Source organism: Hyperoodon ampullatus (assembly GCF_949752795.1).
Source record: "Hyperoodon ampullatus genome assembly, chromosome: 10".
Taxonomy (NCBI): Eukaryota; Metazoa; Chordata; class Mammalia; order Artiodactyla; family Ziphiidae; genus Hyperoodon; species Hyperoodon ampullatus.
In genome coordinates, this window is record NC_136923.1 from 77336662 (window position 1) to 77357971 (window position 21310).

At 38.7% G+C, this 21310-nt stretch overlaps 1 protein-coding gene across 1 annotated transcript in view; it reads left to right on the forward strand.

The window, feature by feature from the left end:
* Positions 1–5208: 5208 nt before the first annotated feature.
* Positions 5209–21310, forward strand: part of MEP1A (meprin A subunit alpha) — a gene marked incomplete at both ends in the record, with an annotated part of 38045 nt that continues 21943 nt past the window's right edge. Inside the window, 7 exons of the mRNA XM_079712651.1 lie at positions 5209–5277; positions 5363–5387; positions 5480–5530; positions 9157–9197; positions 9705–9780; positions 15060–15177; positions 17491–17666. Of these exons, the coding sequence (XP_079568777.1) occupies positions 5209–5277; positions 5363–5387; positions 5480–5530; positions 9157–9197; positions 9705–9780; positions 15060–15177; positions 17491–17666 (556 nt within the window). The remainder of the gene's footprint in view (positions 5278–5362; positions 5388–5479; positions 5531–9156; positions 9198–9704; positions 9781–15059; positions 15178–17490; positions 17667–21310) is intronic.

Sequence of the window (21310 nt, forward strand, 5' to 3'; positions counted from 1 at the left end):
ATCCGACAATTGTGCCCTTTTTTGCAATTTTAGCCTGTTTTCTTGTACCCTAACTTCAGGGACAGTGGCGTTGAAATAAATTTCTAGGCTCAAGATGGAGCCGTTGCTGCCCAGGGTGACATGTCAGCAAACCAGACTTCTGTGTTCTTGTAAGTTCTCTGCTTGATCATAAACGCGGAAAATCCACTCAGCCAAAGCCCAAGTGCCAAGCCAACTCTGGGGTCTACACTTATTTGTTCGTCCCTTGATCTTTCTAAATTAGGTCAGATATGCAACCCCAGCCCGTCATGCCCTGTTTCCTAACTGCTTCTTCGAACTCTTTATAAAACTTGCTCCTGCCCCAAATCCCTTGGGAAAAGTGCCTCACTGCTTGTGAGGCTTTCTACTCCCACAGCCCAGGGATTATTTCCCCTTCAATAAAGGGCATCAAACTCATTACATATTGTTTTAGTTTTGTCTTTTGACAGTAGATAACGGCTAGACCTCTTCCTCTTTAGAATCATGTCTCCTTTCAGAGAAAAGCCCATCCCAATTGCGCCTTCCCTTTATTTTTATTAAAATAAATTTTTTTTGGAGTGTAGTTGATTTACAATGTTTTGTTACTTTCCGCTGTACAGCAAAGTGAATCAGTTATACATATACATATATCCACTCCTTTTTAGATTCTTTTCCCATGTAGGTCATTACAGAGTATTGAATAGAGTTCCCTGTGTGGTACAGTAGGTTCTTATTAGTTATCTGTTTTATATATAGTAGTGTGTATATGTCCATTCCAATCTCCCGATTTATCCCTCCCTGCTTTGTATCTTCCCTTGAATTAACAATTCAAGGGAATTGTTGATTAAACACTTCAATGTTTAGTCTCTCCTCCCAGATGCCATGGTCCAACTTGGCATCTTGGATGGTGATAACCCTTGTAATTGGCAGAGGTTAGAGACTTTTCCTGAAATCAGCGGGCACTCTTGGAGCTCTCATCTGAGTCTGCTTCAGTTTCAAGTACTCTATGAGGGCTCAAAAAATAAGAAGAGAATTAGGGAAAAAATGGAGTAAGCCTCTTGTCTGATTCTTCCCCACCCCATAAAAGATGGGTGACGATCCATCCTTTAGATCCTATAGAGGAGAAAAAGCTGAAATCAAAGCCCAATGAATGTCCACCTGGACATGGAGAGTAACTTATCAGGGATCTCAGTGCCCATGAGAGGAAGAAGTCTCTGCTTGGTTCTCCAAAGAGGTCCGCTCGGATTGGTCTCCGTACAGCCCCAAACAGAGCTGCTGTAAACGTCAGTGGGTCTCACATTTTCCATACAGGGTTCACCTTCATGCTTGTTAAAAATGTGAGTTCTTGGGCTTCCCTGGTGGCACAGTGGTTGAGAGTCCACCTGCCGATGTAAGGGACGCGGGTTCGTGCCCCGGTCCGGGAAGATCCCACATGCCATGGAGCGGCTGGGCCCGTGAGCCATGGCCGCTGAGCCTGCGCGTCCGGAGGCTGTGCTCCACAACGGGAGAGGCCACAACAGTGAGAGGCCCACGTACTGCAAAAAAAAAAAAATGTGGGTTCTTGAGCTATACCCCAGAGAGGTTGTCCCTGTGGGTGTTCTTGAAGTGGATTTCTTTCTGCTTTGAAAATCTCTAAATCTTAATATCTGATATGTCCCCACTAGAAAATTGGAGGCTGCTATGATCTTTTGAATTTTCTTATATAAAGGGAACCAGAGGAAGCTACCTAATAACCACACTCTGAGTGGAAGCATCCAGTTAACAGAAATTCCCTAGACCCCTGTTTATCAAAGTGTATTCCACAGACTACCTGCATCAGAATCATGGAAGTGCATAATAACAATGCAGATTCCTGCTTCTCACCCTCTGACCTGCATCAGAATTTCCCTATCCCAGGCCCAGGAATCTGTACTTTAACGAGCTTTCCAGGGGATTTTTGAAAAACTCTAGCTTGGGAACTGCTTCCCTAAAAAGCAAAGTCTTCTTAATAAACTGTTGGAGATGGAGCTCTGGGGTATATGGGGCTGGGTCTGCTGCAACTTGATGATGAAGGCCTCAACCCTGAGCTGCCAGGACTCAGGCCGAGGTAGGGAAAGCTCTCTAAAAAATTCAGGTGGAATTTCAGAAGCATCTCTAGGAGGTGTGTGATGTTGGGCAGATTTCTTAATTTTTTTCATTGAAGTATAGTTGATTTACAATGTTGTGTTCATTTCAGGTATACAGTACAGTGATTCAGTTATACATATACATATATTCTTTTTCAGATTATTTTCCCTTATAGGTTATTACAAAATATTGAGTATAGTTCCCTGTGCTATACAGTAGGTCCTTGTAGTTTATTTTATATATAGTAGTGTATATCTATTAATCCCAAACTCCTAATTTATGCCTCCCAACCCCTTTTCCCTTTGGTAACCGTAAGTCTATTTTCTATGTCTGCGGGTCTATTTCTGTTTTGTAAATAAGTTCATTTGTATCTTTATTTTTCTTAGATTTCACATATGAGCAATATCATATGGTATTTGTCTTTCTCTGTCTGGCTTACTTCACTTAGTATGATAATCTCTAGGTCCATCCATGTTGCTGCAAATGGCATTATTTCATTCTTTTTGTGGCTGAGTAATATTCTATTGTATATATATAGTTTCTCAATCTATAAAATGGGATACATACTGCCTACTTCATAGAATTATTGTCAAGATTAAGTGAGTAATTGCACTTTCGATCCTTGGAAGGGTACCCAGCCCACGGTAAACACTTGTGTGCATGTCAGCTGCTGCTACTGCTGCTTCTTTTATAAGTGTTATCACCGTCTCCATCTCCACCATCTTGGGGGGCAGTCAATTCTCTAAAACTCAGGGGTCAGTAAGTTATGCCCCTTTACCTGTTTTTGTCAATAAATTTTATTGGGTTGCAGCCAGGCTCATTCCTTTACGCTAATGTCTGTGGCTGCTTTCCAGCTGCAACAGCAGAGTTTAATAGTCACTACAGAGACCACTTGGCCTGCAAAGCCTAAAATATTTATTCTTTGACCTTTTCAGAAAAAAATTTGCCAACTCTTCCTCTTCTTTGAGACCCGGTGAATAGGCTGATTGCCTGGAGGAAGAGCAAAGGCAGTTGTGTTAGAGGTTAGCAGCCGAGGGCAGAGTTCTGTGAGTGAAGCAGAAGGAACAGGCATCTAGAAAGCGGGTAGAAAGTGGAGGAAGCAGAGGGCAAAGGACACTCCTGAGAAGGGGTTGGGGTGAGAGGACACTGCCAGCCTCCTACCTCAGTCCCGAGCAAGTCTGGCCTGGACTTCAGGAGGCTGGAGTGAGTCTGACAACGCTTAGGGGAGGGTTTTCCCTCTTTCCACCTGCCGATGGCTTTCTTCTTCCAGTCTTCACTCTGCTTTCCCAACTGGTCAATTTGTAAAATGCCCTCACTGAGCTCAAAACACATCACTACATACAATACCTTCGAAAAGTGCTATTTTACTGTATTTCACCCAAAGCGATCACCAATTGTCTACTATATGCCAGGCACCAGCAGATACAGAAAATAAAACATGGACCTTGCCCCCATGGAGTGCATAATCTATTTTTTAACTGCAAAGCCATAAGCCCTTTAAACCTAAGGCTTGAGGCTTCAGCCTTGCTCACTTGACACCCTGGGGCAAGAAGTGCCTGGGGTTGCAGGTAACTGGTAACTAATTAACACCTCCAATCAAGATCATAAAAAGAAACTTACCAGGGACAAATATATCTGCTGAAGACCTATGCTCCCACTCCGAGGTTCCACTGAGCAAAGCAGGTGCTGAGCTGTGTCCTTACTGACTGGCTTTTGCCAGGAGGCTGTGTATGTGGATAGAAAGAGCTATAGTTTACTAAGTGTTTCCTATGTTTCTGGTACCTGTGGTTTACACTTGTTGTCTCATTGAATCCCTACATTCGACCTGTGAAGTAGGTATCACTCTTTTTTTTTTTACACGTGGAAAGTGGATGCTCAAAATGCCACACCTGGTTGGTGGTAGATGTGGAACTCTATTTCTTATCCATCAGATTCCAAAGTCACCATTAGAGTATATTGTGCAGATAAGACTAAGAAGGAAGGGAGAGATAAAAGCTCATCTGGATGGAAGCAACCTAAATATCCATCGACAGATGAATGGATAAAGAAGATGTGGTGTGTGTGTGTGTGTGTGTGTGTGTGTGTGTGTGTGTGTGTGTGTATAATGGAATATTACTCAGCCATAAAAAAGAATGAAATAATGCTATTTGCAGCAACATGGATGCACCTAGAGATTATCATACTAAGTGAAATAAGCCAGACAGAGAAAGACAAATATCATATGATATTGCTTATATGTGGAATCTAAAACAAAAAAGATACATTGAACTTATTTACAAAACAGAAAGAGACTCACAGACATAGAAAACAAACTTACGGTTACCAAAGGGGAAAGGGGAAGGAGGGAAAGTTAGGAGGTTGGGATTTACATATACACATTACTATATATAAAATAGATAAGCAACAAGGATCTACTGTATAGCATAGGGTCTATACTCAATATTTTGTAATAACCTATATCGGAAAAGAATCTAAAAATACATATATGTGTGTAACTGAATCACTGTGCTGTACACTTGAAACTAACATGACATTGTAAATCAACTATACGCCAAATTAAAAATTTTTTTAAAGATTTTTATTAAAATAACATTGAATATATAGACTAATATCAAAATAATGACCATCTTTATTATACTGTCTTCCCATCAAAATATCTCATATATATAAATATATATATATATGTGTGTATAGATAGCTCTTTTATTTTTTGTTGATTGCTTTATAACATTTACCTATAACTCTAGTTCATTTTTATTAGATTTAAGTAATTTATGATCATTTTATAGATTATTTTTATTTCTATTGTGAAATGGATTTTTTACCTAATATATTGTATGGACAGTTATTGCTAGTGTATAGGAATGTCATTTATTTTTAAATGCTTATTTCAATATTAACTTTTTCAAACTTTTCCCTGGTCTCTGGAACCTGAGCTTTTCTGTTAAACTTAGCACCTGTCCTCAAATGGGGCAAAGACATTTTCTTTGACGACTTCATTGCTACAGAACATATATAAGGGTCAAAGTTTCTAATATGACAGCCAGAGCAAGGTCCAAGTATTTATCACAAGGTGTCTTTGCTAAAATCTGTTCACTTGCAAAAATGATTTGGAAGAGATCTGCTTGCATTCTCTCTTTCATATTGTTTTTTGCCCACATAGCAGCTGTATCGGTAAGTAGGTTCTGCTCTTCATGGTATTTAGAAATATTCATCGTAGTATATGTTATCCATTTACTGTATCTTTATTTCTTTTCAGATTAAGCATCTTTCTAAAGGAAATGGTAAGAACTAATTGAAATGTATAGAGTGTTTTCTGAACTTTCTCTCATTTTTCAGCAAGACTGGTAACAATTTTTTCCCCCACTTTTAACAGTACATGATGGAGAGTTTGATGAACAGAAGGATATTTCAGAAATCAATTTAGGTGGGTGTAATTTCTGCCATCATTAATGCCTTTAAGTAATTTAAAATCCTGTGATAGAATTGCTGAAAATCTCTTAACCTTCATAGTATGGTATTGGGTAACTTTAGGAGAGAACTGTTCATTCGTGCCTCATTAGAATTTGCAGAGTTTCTGAAAATAGAAATGTGGGAAGAGAATAATGGTTAGACCAAATTTTCTAGAACTAGTGAGTGCTCAGTGGATCTAGAAATATATAACAAGATTTTTGTTGGTAAAAAATTTATTCTTCCAGTTTTCATTTTGAAAAAAGAAAAAAGAAGGGAAAATGGATGATTATTTTGCTTGCTAAAGAAAAATGTAAGGAATATGCCTTTGGTTATATTTAGTGGGGAAAAAACCCGAGTCCCTTTACTGGCCTGTCATATTCACTAACAACTGTTTGCTTGGGACTTGGAGAAGAGTGTAAAGTGTCTCTGTTTCGACATCTTGTCCACAAAAACATTCCTTGAAGAAATCGATTGGTCTCATCCATTACTGAGAGGAGAGAGATGCCAAGTAATCGCCTCTCTTTTCTTTCTCGTCCTGTCTCTAAAATGAGGGAGAAGCCGCGATATTCTGGGTATTTTTGGTTAGAATTGGTGGGAAACAGAGGTTCCATATTCATGATCATAAGTACCTTATAGTTTACAAAAGCTTTCATATCCAATTGCATATTTATTTGTCAAATTCTGTAATGGGGGGCTTCCCTGGTGGCGCAGTGGTTGAGAGTCCAAGTGCCGATGCAGGCGACACGGGTTTGTGCCCCGGTCCGGGAGGATCCCACGTGCCGCAGAGCTGCTGGGCCTGTGAGCCATGGCTGCTGAGCCTGCGCGTCCGGAGCCTGTGCTCCGCAGTGGGAGAGGCCACAGCAGTGAGAGGCCCGCGTACCAAAAAAAAAAAAAAAAATTCTGTAATGGGGTGAGTGCTATTTTCATTTTGCAGGAGGGAACAGGAGGCTCCTTTGGGTCAAGTTGACTCACCGAAGATCACAGATGGCAGTGGTAGAGCTCACCTCCAGGTCCTTTGACTCATAGCTTAATAGCTCAGTCCTATATGAAGAATGTAAAACTAAAAAATCCCGTACCTTAGGGATAAATTCCTCTGGCTTTGTCCCATTTACAGAGAAGCCAGTCTAGGTGATATTTAGTTGGAAAACCTTGAGAATGATTGCAGGGGCAAAGTAGAAATCACTTAGGAAAGTAAATGGGTGAATGGGTCTCAAGACTTCAGAGCCAGGCATCAAGCGACCTCTCTTTAAAGTCAGGCAGTCAAGGTGTATGTAATTCAGAGGATCTGCTGTATCTTAAAGATCCTGAGGCAGGAAAGCCTTGAGGTTTTAGCACAGTGCTTCTCAAACTTTAGCATCAGAATCCCCCAGAGGATTCAACACCAATGAGATTAGATTTATTTCCCACTTATTAAGGCTGCTCTAACCATCAAGGCTTTCCTGCCTCAGGATGTTTCTATTTGCTGTTACCTCTGCCTTCAATTCCCTTCCTTCACTCCCCACTCCACTAGATTTCTGCTTAAATGCCACCTCCTCAGGCAGGCCTTCCCTGATCACCATTTATGAATATCAACCCTCCTTCACCTCAGCACTCTTTTCCTTCTTACTCTGTTTTATGGGGGGGGGGGGTTTCAATTATGCTTTTCATCATCAGCCATACTTTACATTTATTTATTTATTTGTATCCCCTTCCTCTCCAATCAAGAATGTCATCTCCCTGAGTGCTTTGTTTTGTTCTCCACTATATCCCCAGCATCTAGAACAAGGTGTAGGACACATTAGGCACTTAATAAGTATATGCTACATGAAAAAATTGGGTAGTGAACAGGCTGGGGCTTGCTTTCAATGGATCTGTACTTCTTGGTGAAATTCTCCTACTGCACTCCCTCACTCCTCTGTGACCCCATCCATGCTGACCAGCCCTTGGAGCCAAGGTCCCAGTAGGCTTCTTTACATTGCTCTGGGAGAGCCCTACCCTCATCCAGGCCAGGGGTCAAGAAATGCATAATTTTGCCCAGGACTGGCCTAGGCAAGAGTATGGATGGACCAGCCCATAGTAGCCCTACTGAAAAGGCAATTCAAAACCTGGGTCCTGCTGCCTGTGAGGCAGTGGCATCACTGCTGTTTGTTGTTGTTTAATTGTGCTGTTATATGACTAGGTTAGGGTCCTGAGGTTAAGCAAATCTAGGAAATATGTGCGTGAGGAAGGGAGTGATTCGGGGACAGCCTTAGTTGTCATTAACAAGCACAACCAGGAAGCCTCATCATAATAACACCTCCACAGTGTCATTACAGAGCCTGAACCTAGCTCCCGAATGAGCTGTAAGCTTTGCCAAATAAGATCCCTGTTTCCATGTGAAGTTGTGGTGACTGTCCTCTAGTTTGATTTTCCAGCTGTAAATCAGGGGCTGTTCTCAGAATGAAGTATGATCTGATGATTCTGTCTGAAGTAGTCTGTGTTTTCAAGGGAAGGCTGCTTGTCAAATTTTAGGGCTGTAATAAGAAGTGACATTCTTTTAAATGACCTTAGTTATCCCACCAGGATCTTCCCTTTTAAGGATCTTACTTTCAGAAACACTCTGAGGCCAATGCCATCAGGGAGAAAGTGTATTCTGCTAAGGTCCTGACAGCAGATGTTTGGAGCCATGGTTTTGAATGGATCTACCCATATTTGCCAGGTCTTCTTTATTATCAGGGCAGCACCCTGAGCTTGGCTTTGGAGGGCACCATTGTTTTTTCATGGGGAAGAGCAAAATCAACCCATTTAGCTAGGGTGGGGAAGAAGGATAGTACAATAGCAGAAAGGACCCTGGACGGGAAGTCGGAAATTCTATAGCTCACTCAGCTGCTGACCACCTGGTACCTCATTTCCTGTCTCAGGAAATCCCATTTTGACCCCCAACGTGTGAGAGTTTTGAAGTCAATGAAGTCAATGACCAAAAAGATTCCTTCTAACTTGTCTCTTACTTTTAAGATTCTTGGACAAGATTTCTTTTCTTTTTTTATTGAAGTATAGTTGATTTACACCATAATATTAGTTTCAGTTGTACAACAGAGTGATTCAATATTTTCAAAGATATACTCCATTTACAGTTATTATAAAATATTGACTATATTCTCTGTGCTGTATAATATATCCTAGTAGTTTATTTATTTTATACATAGTAGCTTGTACCTCTTAATCTTTCTACCCCTATCTTGCCCTTCCCAACCCCCTTCCCTATTGCCACTGGTAACCACTAGTTTGTTCTCTATATCTATTTCTGTTTTGTTATATTCACTCGTTTGTTTTATTGTTTAGATTCCATATATAAGTGATAGCATAGAGTACTTGTCTTTCTCTGTCTGACTTATTTCACTAAGCATAATGCCCTCTAGGTTTCTTGTTCCAAAAATGACGATAGAGAATGTGACTATATCTGATATTTATTGGCTATTTACATTTGTTCAATTAGAAGAAATTTTTGCATTGTTTCAAAAGAGTTTCACCACATAAAGATTAACAACTAAAGACGTACAATAGAAAAGATTCATTTTATTTTGAGAGATCCCTTTTAGTAATTCTCATTCAAATATTTCTTTTTTTAAAATCCATGTCTAGCTGCAGGCTTGGACCTCTTTCAGGGGGACATTTTTCTACAGGTGAGTACCTGCTAGGAACACAATAACATTCCCCCCAGGACTGGCTGTGTCATAGGATGGTGAGCTTCTACTCTGTGTCCAGCCACTGAGATGAAAGAATCTCATCTATAATCTGTACCCACAAAGACTTCCACTGTGGTTGCTGGTAAACAAAAACTGATGAAAACATTAGCGAACAGTACAAAAGAGTCTATAATTATTAAATTGCTTGTCCATCCAATTTTCCTAATAAGTGAAGCATGAGAGAGAAGGAAATCCACCACCATATTGAAAGTGGCTATTTCAGCTTTGAGGAATTGTAGGTCACCTTTATTTGGTTCTTAAAAAATTTCTCTGGAATTTTCTAAAATGTCTATAATGAACTTCTATTGTTTTTACAATATAATCAGAAGACAAATTGACTAAACCGTTTGAATTGTGTGACAGATTGTTTGTGGTGTGAGAGTTTAGAGAAGGGGGAAGCCAAGGGGACCAGCTGTCCAGTCACCTTTGCCTTTGTTTCTGCAGAATTCCAGAAATGGCCTGAGAGACCCCAACACCAGGTGGAAGTTCCCCATCCCTTACATCCTGGCCGACAATCTGGGTAAGATTAATTGTTCTTCATTAGGAGTTTTGAGTTGAATTCTTCTCTCTCACCTCTCCTCCTGATCGTCAGCTTCAGACTTGGGGTAACTGCCAACGTATAAGAGGGTTTCTAAGCTCTGACAGTTCTTTACCTCATGGTATGAGAGGCATGACATTACATCTGAACCCATGCTGCTTGGCCAGTCTGAGATACAGAGTATCAAATAATGATTTTTAAAATGCAGAACACACTAACATGTTAATCAGACCAGGAGCAACACAAAGAACAAAAATGAAATATAATTTGACATTCATAGCAATGAAAAATGTGCACTTGCAATAACAGTTTGTTTAGGTGAATCTAAATATGGTACCAGGATACTAGTTTCAACATGTTGATTTCTTCCCTTTCTGTTGCAAGACAAACATGTCACACTTTTGAGAAATAGAAAAGACTATATTTCACATGTTCATTGTCCTTGTTCCTCTGTATTAAAATTTTCTATTCTTTTCTCTCTCTTAATATAAAGGACTGAAATCAGTTGCATTTTGTTCATTGTTGAAAATAGTAATTGGTGGAATTAAATAAATATTAGAAGCCACGCGTGGACACTGGCTGACATCAAGCAGCTGACTGACAGCTCAGCAGCCACCATGATGCAATGCCTGTCTGGGAGGCCCATCCTCTGTGGATGGGGAAGATTCAAGAGGAGAGGGGAAGCTAGGACAATGTTGCTCAGTCTTAATGAGCTGCTGCACTGCTCCCCTTCTCAGGAGACATAGATTATGTTTCAAGAATTTTCCATCACTCTTTATCAGTGCTGCCTCCCATGCCTTTTCTGGAGAAAAGCTACATAGTAACAAGTGCTGTTGTTCTCAGTTATTTTATGGAAAATTGAGCTGAGTTGTTTTTCCCCAGTGTTTGACAGTGCACTTGGAAATTCAAGGAGCATCCCTATTTACTGGGACATGATTTAAGAAACATTAATTTTAAAATGGATTTTCTTCCCCATGATGATTTTTCTTCCTATTTGTCTCACCCGTGCCACCACCTTCCCATTAAGACATAAGTGTACTTACTGAATCTCTTCCGTGCCAGATTCAGCTACTCAAGGTGTGTCCCCTGGTCACACCTTGAGTAGCAAGGTCTCCTTAGCTGCAAGGTAGGTGACAGATGAATAGACACAAAAACTGAAGACAGGTGGCCTGAAATAAGGTAGCAGCTGTGAGGATAGAGTGGTGACTCTCAAGTAGCATCACATGAGAATCACCTTCAAGTTAAAAAAGGAGTTCAGGTGCCTGGGCTCATACCATTGCAAAAAGCAAAACATTCTAATTAGAGTTTGACATTTGTATAAATTCCTTTATTAAAGTTAAATTTACATAGGGTGAAATACACAAACCAGGCTTTTGAGAAATGCATAGACTTATGCAACCCACACTTCCAATACTCTAGAAAGTTCCCCTGTGCTCTTTTCCAGCCAATCCCCACCTCCACTCCCCAAGAGACAACTACCATTCTAATTTTTTCCCCTATAGATTAGTTTTACCTGATTTACAACTGATTTGCAGATAACTGGAATCTCATAGTATGTCCTCTTTTGTATCTGGCTTATTTTGCTTACCATGTTTAAATATTTCTGTATTGTGGTGGGCCAGTAGTTAATTCTTTTTCATTACTCATTAGTATTCCTTTGTCTGAATATATTGCAACTGTTTATCCATTTTTCTGTTGATGGATGTGGGGCTGTTTCAAGTTTGGAGTCTATTGTGAAGAAAGCTGCTGTGATCATTCTTGTACAAGTCTGCGTGGATATGTGTTTTTTATTTATCTTGGGTAAATAAATGTCTAGGAATAGCATTGCTTGATCCTATGGTAAATAATATATGTTTAACTTTATAGGATAATGCCAAACAATCTTTCAAATTGGCTGTGACATTTTTCATTCTCAGCAGCAATGTCTGTGTCCCCTTTGGTCCACCTTATCACTAACATAGGTGGAGTTAATCTTTTTAATTGTTGCCATTCTAGTGGTTGTGAAATGGTATCTCACTGTGATTTTAAGTTGAGTTTCCCTAATGACTAATAATATTTAGCACATTTTCATGTGCTATTGACTCTTTACATATCTTCTTTTATGAAGTGTCTGTCCAACTCTTTCATGATTTTTAAAATTATATTGTTGGTCTTTTCATTATTTGTAGAGCTTATATATTTTATGGATAAATTATGTCAGGTATATATGATGAATATTTTCTCCCAGTCTGTGACTTGCCTTCTTTTTAAAAAGCAGTGTATTGATTTTCTTAATCCTTTCAAAGAACCAATTTTTGACTTATTAATTTTCTCTTGCTTCTCTACTCTTTATTTTCTTGCTTTCTGCTCTTGTCTTTATGATTTCCTTTCTTCTACTTTTTTCAGGTTTAATTTGCCCTTCTTTTTTTACATTTAAGGTGGAAATTTGTATCATATTTTTAAGTCTTTGTTTTCCTCATAAAATACAATGCTATAATATGACATCTAAAGCCATAAATTTTATTTGAAGCACTGTTTTGACTACTTTCTTCATATTTTGATATGTTGTATCTTTATTCAAATTTAGTTTAGATATTTTCTAATTTCAGTTATGATTTTTTAAAACCATGGGTCAATTAAAAGTGTGTTTAAAATTTTCCAAATATTTGGAATTTTTCTAGATATTCTATTATTGATTTCAAGTTTATTTTTCTGAGGTCAGAGAACCAGTTCCCTAAGATTTCAGTCTTTTGAAATTTACTGAGATATGTTTTGTGATCTACTTTATGATCTAGCTTGGTGATATTGCATGTGCACTTGAAAAGAACCTGTATTCTACAGTTTTAGGTCATATTAGCCTATCAGTGTCAAATAGGTCAAGGTGATTGTTGGTGTTGTTCAAATACTTATGTATGTATATTTATAAATATTTATATTAAGCTGTGCTCTCATGTACAAAGTTGTATCAATGGGAATCTTAACCAATGACATTTCCTTCTTTCAAGAATAAACCCTCCTTCAGTTTCTGCCCATTTTAGGCATTTTCCAGTGCCTAATGTGTATCCTTTCAAAGAGTTTCCTTTCTTAATTTTTCCTAAATTTAATAATTGTTAACTGTGGGAGGGTTAGTCAGATTCAAATTCCTCCCCTATTATCAGAATGAAAAACTCTCTCAAAGCATTCTTTTTTAAAAAATTTATTTATTTTTATTGAAGTACAGTTGATTTACAATGTTGTGTTAGTTTCAGTTGTACAGAAAAGTGATTTCATTTTATATATATATGTAAAAAGAATCTTTTTCAGATTCTTTTCCCATATAGGTTATTACAAAATATTGAGTATAGTTCCCTGTGCTATACAGTAGGTCCTTGTTGTTTATTTTTATTTACAGTAGTGTGTATATGTTACTCCCAAATTCCTAATTTATTCCTTCACCCCACTTTTCCCCTCTCAAAGGATTCTTAAACCAAATATAGTTAGCTTTCCTACGCTAATCCTCCAATATGTAGTCATTGGTATCTGAACTGAACTCTTCTCATATTATTTGATCCAGGTATAAAAAAGACTAGTGGTTTTCAAAACTAACATGATTGTTCAAGACAGATCCATGTAAAACCTACCAGGTCAGGGCAGAGTAAAGAACTGGGAGCTAGGAAACAATGAGGCAAAAGATAAGGTCCTTTCTCTCAAGGAGTTAACAGTGTCTTAAGGAGAGGAAATCACCTATGTAAAGACAACACACAAAACATCAAGTGTGGTTTTCAGAGGAAGTGCACTCAGGGTTGGCTTTATGGTGAAGAAGGAGACTTCAGGTGGGCTTTATTTCGGTTTTTTTCTTTTGAATGATGTCAGGACAGTTTTTACAAAATTATTACAGAGTTGCTTAATTCCCCTTTCACAACCTACCCAGATCTAGGGAAGGCAGAATAGATGTGATTTTTAAATCAACCACTCTCAGTGTTTCCACTATTTGGCTTGAAGATAACAAAAGCAACACAATCTTATAGAAAGTATGACTTTCATTATAATCAAACATTTTTCCTTATATTTTTGTAACAACCAAGCTGTCTTAGGTACATATCTTCAAATTATAGATGTTTCTCAGTAAGAATAGGTAAAAGTCCGTGAACATTGTCCAATAGTTTTAATGCATGCTCTTGCTGTTGCTGTGTGTGCTGTTTCCACAATTAATTTACTAATTGTTCCAATGACTTTCTTTAATGACCTGAATATGATTTTATGACATCTGAGTGGTGGAGTCTCCAACTCAGTAGTTTATTAAATAAGGGCCAGAAAAATATGAGATAAGTATGTGGTAAACTGCCAAGAATTATAAACTCTTTGAAAGAATGCTGAAAATCAAATGTGCAAGAATATAATTTAATTTTATAGAACTTAGCTTAAGTTGTAACTTAGAGACCTACCTCCAACAAGTTGATGGGATTAAAAACTACACACACACACACACACACACACACACACACGGTAAGAAACAATCACCTTTCCTTTGGAGTATCTTTCTACCCCACCCATCCTTGTCTTATGCAATACCAAGGTATGTACACGTGCAGATTAGGGAAAAGGAATGATATTTGATCTTTGGTCATTGATCCACAAAGGTTACTAACAGGCATCTATAGGTCCATAAGGCTTCTGCTGCTTTGGTTCCAAACTTGGGTTACAGAAATCTTTTCTAAGGCTGCCTGCAGAGCTGCCTGTCTAGGCTTGCCATCTATTGGGGGTCCTACAGGGAAGCAGCATAAATATTACATGTACTTCTTATGCTTTCAGAAGCCATAAACCTCTGTAAGCTCTGCTCTCTTCCTCTAGCAAGAGGGGGTGACTTTTTAGATTGGGGGAAGGAATCCCTTTCTCAATGCTCTCCAAAGCACTTTATCCAGAAGACAGAAATGGCTTGAATTACTTCTGTCTTGTGCTCTGCCATGCAGCTGTCCTGAGGGAAGGTACTCAGAACTTCTGCTTAAATGGGGGATAAGGAAAGGGAGAAAGTGGGGAAGCTATGATTTTGTTCAGCCACACATACGTAACTGTATTCTTATTTTGTAGATATATATACATTATGTATTTAACATATGCACTTAGTGTTTATATCCACAAATAATCTGTCAGTTTTAGTTTTCAAGGAATTTATTTACTATAAAAAAAAAACTGTCATGGACCCCAGTGGATTTCATGTGGTGGCGTGATTTCTATATTTATAGGTTATATATATTATCCAAGAGCTAGCTAAGGCTCATTGATATTTTTATTGCTTTCTGCAGCACTGAATGCGAAAGGAGCTATTCTCTATGCCTTTGAAATGTTCCGCCTCAAGTCCTGTGTGGATTTCAAGCCCTATGAAGGAGAGAGCTCATACATCATCTTTCAGAAGTTTGATGGGTTAGTATGAAATTTTACAGAGTGTGAAAATCACACATCCTTTGATTATAAAAAGTGACACATCTCTTTCAAAGGCTAAAAGAATAAATTGGAAAGAAACTAAAAGCAAAATCAAATCTTTCACTGTGAATTTTTTAAAGTGGCATCACATTTTTAATGAGCTCTGTAGAGAATGAATTGTTTGGATACCATGGGGAACCAGGGAGACTCATCTCAGTTCTTTTCCTGAGTTGAGGTTATGCTTTAAATTACAGTCCTTTTTTTTTTAAAGTCAGGTTTATTAAAGTATAAAATGCATCCTTTTGATGGCTCTGTTTTAAATTATAGTACTCTGATGGCTGGACCTCTTTGAAAAGTTCTAGATGTAGATTTGCTTTTCAGAGTTACTTATTTCTAAGAAGAAATAAATGGTATATCAAGAAAGAAGACCTTTGTCTTCAGCGGTGTTTATGTCAACCAGTCTGAGCTAGATGAAGTTGGGAAGCAAAGCCACCATCTGCCATGACTCTGTAGGTCTGTGTCTTCAAGACCCAGCTGGAGGTATCTCTTCACACTGCAGTTCCCAACATGGCCTCTAGGTGTTGCCTGGATTTCGTTATCTAGTTCCGAAGGTGGGGATTTTGTTAATCATGGATGGATAACAGACGTAAAGAAGGAAGTTAGCACGTTTTAGCTTCTCGAGAAGAGTCTTAGACCTCAAAAGGTGTAAGCTTGGCAAGTAGGGGTGGTGGAGTAATAACAAGTGAATAGTTCTAGTATGCTATGGTGACCGCAGAAGCAGGACCTCTAACATAGTGTGAAGTGAAGCATCAGGCAGAGCCAAACTGAGTGTCAGAGAGATGAAGAAAGGAGAAGGATGTAGAGGCAGAGGAGAGGGAAGGACAAATGGGAGGTGGAAAGAGAGGGAAAACCCGAATTTGAGGGACTCATTGACTGCAGTCGGGAGATGTCTCTATTACATTTAAGTTAGGGGAGGGGAAAAGGGAGGAAGAGGGTCCAGGGAAGGGGCTGGCCCAAAGTGCCCCAAACCCTTCAGGATCCTGCTCCTCTGAAGCTGGAGGTTAACTGGACTCTTTCAGAAGGACAAGGTCAAAGATTTACAGAGTGGTGGAGTTATGGTATTTTGCAACTTACACCTTTCTTTTGGGGAGGGATGTTAAAAAAAGATAAATAATAAATGCTTCCTCTGGATTGTGGATATTTTGCAGAGTAAACTCTGAATTGGTAACAAAATGCTACCATCAGGCAATGTGATAATGGTGATGTTTACACAACTCAGTACATTAACTAAAGATCATTGAATTGTACACTTAAGATTGGTGAATTTTATGGTATGTAAAGTATACCTTAATAAAGTTGTTAGAAAATAACTAAGGTTTTTCTCTGAGTAGAAATCAAGCCTATTAGCCTTTGAACTTTTATGATGTTAGCAATCTTGGGAAAACAGTGGCAGGTAATTTAATGTGATTGTCACCAAGGAACTCACAATTCACTGGTAGCATTTAAACTATTGTCAGATCTCTTATTCTGTTGAGCATTGGTTAAGGTATAGATCCTTGTTGAGGTGGAAAATCAGATTTATGAGAAAAGACAAAAATAATTGGGAAAAAGAGGGAAAGAGGCTGCACATGAGGAATTTAGAGTATCTGCTAGCAGTTCCTGAGTCCACCATTTTCTGAGGGAATTTATGGGTCCTTCTTGCCTGGAGCTCTTCAGACATAAGTTAGGCCACCTGCTGTGTGTTGTCATAATGCTGCAGATTGGGTAATACCCCAAGAAATGAACTTGACTAACTTGCATTTTTAATGAGGTTCTTTTTTATGATCATAAAATATATGCCTGCTGATTACAGGAAATTTGAAAAGTCATGAAAATGTAAAGGAGAAGATGTAAATCAACCACAGCCACTGCTCAGAGACAGCTTTGTGGTATAAAAGCAATAGTGTTGTTCTTTGGAATGCCCCATGGGTTTGTGAAGGTGAAGAAAAATGCCAATTTTTACTTCTTTTTACCTGATGCATTATTAGGATTGATTTGCCTCTGAGTATGTAGGCATACTTTTATAATGGCCTATCAGTTAAAAAAATGGCCACTTTTATAATGGCCTATCACTTTTAAAGCCTGCATAATATTCTCTCCAGGGAATGTTGCTTTTTTCACCAGTGCCCTATGTTGATGAGAATGCTATTAATAGTTTCTTTTGGAAATCAAACCTAAATTTCTGCAAACCTAACCTAATTTGTGTTTTGGAATCCTATGAATTACAGCTGTTTAAGAATTCTCTAGAAGAAAATTTCTTTCTTCTCTTTAAAGGTGCTGGTCTGAGGTTGGCGACCAACACGTAGGACAGAACCTTTCCATTGGCCAGGGATGTGACTATAAGGCCATCATTGAACATGAGATCCTGCATGCTCTGGGGTTCTACCATGAGCAGTCAAGGACGGACCGGGATGATTATGTGACCATCTGGTGGGATGAAATTCTTCCAGGTGTGTATGAACCCAAGGTACTATTATCTTTATCACTTGCTCAGCCCAACCCTGGGATGACCAAGCCAAACCTATGTATGAATGGGAGCTTCAATTTCTCCAGAAGGAACACAAAATATGACCTCTCCTGTAGGCTGTGCTCATCTGGTCACAACTGATCCCATGTAAGTGTCTCAGGGAAAGGTGAATGGTGGTTAACTAAATGTAGGGTTAACTGATAATCAAAACCTCTTGCTTTGTTTCAATGTTTTTGTTGAAAATCTATCTAAAATTCTATTCTCCTGTCTTAGTGAGTAAAATGAATTAGGTCTCTGAGGATGGCAGGGTCCTTTTTCTGCATGTGAAATCTTGTGTAGCTCTAGAAAACTACATGAGGTCTAGTTGACTGTATGATAATCCTAAGACATGCTCCAGAATTTTTTTTTGGTGCTTTACGAAATCAACAATAGGTGCTTAAAAACAAAACAACAACTACAGCAAAAAACAAAACAAAACCAACTTTTATCTGAATTTGCACTCCCAATTGTGTTAATTCTAGCTAATAGTTTTTCTGATTAATCAAAATGTACAAGTCTTTTCTTTCTCCTTTCTAAGCACCTCTTTCCTTCTGCCCCCAGCTCATAAAGGATAACACAGTAAAGGATAACACAGTTTTATTTCACATATTATTATGTAGTTATTCTAACAATTCTGATGAAAATGTTATAACTCAGTTTCCCAATGGGTGGGGGAAAAAATTCCATGCTGTGTTTCTGAAAACACCTAGTTTTTTAAAAAAGATTCTTTTGATTTTAAAGTCTTTATTGAATTTGTTACAATATTGCCTCTCTTTTATGTTTTGGTTTTTTTTGGCCGTGAGGCATGTGGGGTCTTAGCTCCCTGACCAGGGATCAAACCTGCACCCCCTGCATTGGAAGGTGAAATCTTAACCACAGGACCACCAGGGAAGTCCCAACACCTCATTTTTGATTAGGAATTAGTTCAGGAAGTGGAAAAGCATTATTTTGGGCAGTGATAGCTTAATGAAACTTTAATGTATTGGAAGTGCCTTAACTATGACCACACATGGTTTTCATGAAGCAAATCATTGCCTTGTAATTATGTTTCATTTAGATCCCAATTTAACATATGAGTTCACAGATTGCAGTGCATCTCTAATAATTTTAGGGACTTGGAGGAACTGGCCATACTTTAACATTAAATATCGGTCTCCAAAAGACTCCTGCCAGAACTAGCTCGTTTTGGAGTAAGCTGTAACCATGGATCTCACAGGAGGCAGGGGTACAGATGGCTAATCCCATCAAAATCACCTCTGGGGTTTCTAAATCTGTGTCCCTCCCGGCACCTCCTATTCTGATATTTCATGAATGTGGAGTAGTGGTGGGAGGAGGGGAAACTATGTGGTTTGTAAAAGCCTAATCTGTTACCAGGATTGGACCCACACATATACTCCCACTCATCCTACCATTCAACCACTGAGCTAGAGGCCAAGTAATATTCTTCTTTGTTCCCCGGTACAATCTAGAGAAGTTCTAGACAGTATTCACCCAAGTATGAAATAATAGATCAAAGACAGTACATTTGTCTCCCAGGGGTAATTGCCTTATATCTGGGTCTGTGTAGATGCGACAGGAGAATGAAGATCAAAGGACCGAATCTCTGCTTGGGAGGCTCCGGGCACTATTAGACTTCGTCTGAATTTGCTAGAGGCCTGAATTTCTTACTTTCTCTTATATACTTAACTCTGCTGAAAATGACATGAGGAAGCAGAAAACATTCGCATTTTTAAGTCTTGAAGAACACAATGCTAGGTGCTTTTAAGATAGTTTTAGGCCATATGAGGTCTCCTTTCACTTTCATATGAGGTCTCCTGTACACTTACAAGGATAATTTGCAGACATGCTCAGCTTTGGGTTGAGCATGAATGACTCACCATCTTTGCTCATCTCCTGTCTGTGTTTTCATTAGGTGTAATTTCATGTATCTAAACTGCTTGCAATCACTGGAGAACTCTTCTCAAATGAGACATCAAATCCAATTTAGATCATAAGCAAGGGCAGTATTATTGTTCAGGGTAATTTATGACTTTATTGCATCTCATCTTCAGTTGATGGCAATCTTATTATTTAATCTAGGAAGATACTCTATTGGCAATATAGTTCTCTCCCCAAATCCATCTCTGTTTTTAAAGTCAGAATTGTGTTTTCTGGATCTGTTTCCTTTTATTAAGCAAAACACTTCTGAGGTCTAGCAGGGGTCTACAAATTACAGTCTGTGGGCCATATCTGTTTGCTTTTGTAAATAAAGTTTTATTGGAACATAGCCATGCCCATTTGTTTACATACTGCCTATGGCTGGTTTTGTGCTATAACAGCAGAGTTGAGTAGTTGTGACAGAGACCATACATCTTGCAAAGCCAAAAGTATTTTCTATCTGACCCTTTACACAAAAGGTTTGCCCATGAGCTCTGGTTTACAAGATCACTTCCTCTTCAAGCTCTCGGCTGTGAGTTCCCTGAAGGACCATGCCTGTCCTAGTCACTGCCAGGGGCTACCACTCACCTAGCACACATCCCAGTAAATAGTAGGCATGACAAAAATGTGTTGAGTTAAATTTTAAAATGTATTAAAAACATTTATTTGGTAAAGCATTCTGATAAGTATCATTGGATAATAAAGAATAAAACGATCTATTCTAACCTGATGATTTTATTGCAAGTTAAGGAAAACAGCCAGTGACTTGAAAGTGCCTTGCTTAAGATACCACTGAGAGTTACCAGGAGATCCCAGACCCACGCCCAAGTCCTCACACTACCTTGATGCTTTTTATAATTTTGCCCCCTTAACGGCCATCCCTGGACCACGTGCTCTGGAAGGAATGACTTTCCTCCTTCCCTGTTGGGGTTATTTATTTCTTGCAGTTCTATCCCACCTTTGAAAATGCTTCGATCCCTCTTGGATTTAGTCCCCATAAAACCCCTGTGAGTTCGGAGGATGTAACATCAGTATTGTCGGTTTATAGTTAAAACAAGTTTTTTTTTTTGATGTTCAAAATTTTATTTAATAGTTCTATGGATATTGGAATATAAACTTGAGACTATACATTTATTAGAATACAGTGGAAATTTTTGTTAGCTCATTATGTTTATCTTAGGAGACTGATTTTTTTTTACATCTTTATTGGATTATAATTGCTTTACAACGGTGTGTTAATTTCTGCTTTATAACAAAGTGAATCAGTTATACATATACTTATGTTCCCATATCTCTTCCCTCTTGCGTCTCCCTCCCTCCCACGCTCCCTGTCCCACCCCTCTAGGTGGTCACAAAGCACCGAGCTGATCTCCCTGTGCTATGCAGCTGCTTGATCAAAGGGGTTCATGGGCTTTTCCAAAAGCATCTGGGGACCACTGCCAGGCTGTACCACACTTCTCCAATCCTGAGTGTACCTGAGTTGATGTCTTTGAAAGTTGGTCACATTTTCTTCTAATTATTAAAAACAGTTGGATGGGAAGCTAGAAAGGGAGAAGGAGATGATGAAGGTGGGAAGTTTTGACTGGGAGAGTTATGAGTATTCTCATTCAGTTTTTCTATCACTCCCTAAGAAGGGAATTAAAAACCTGTGAACTTCCCATTATTGCAGCT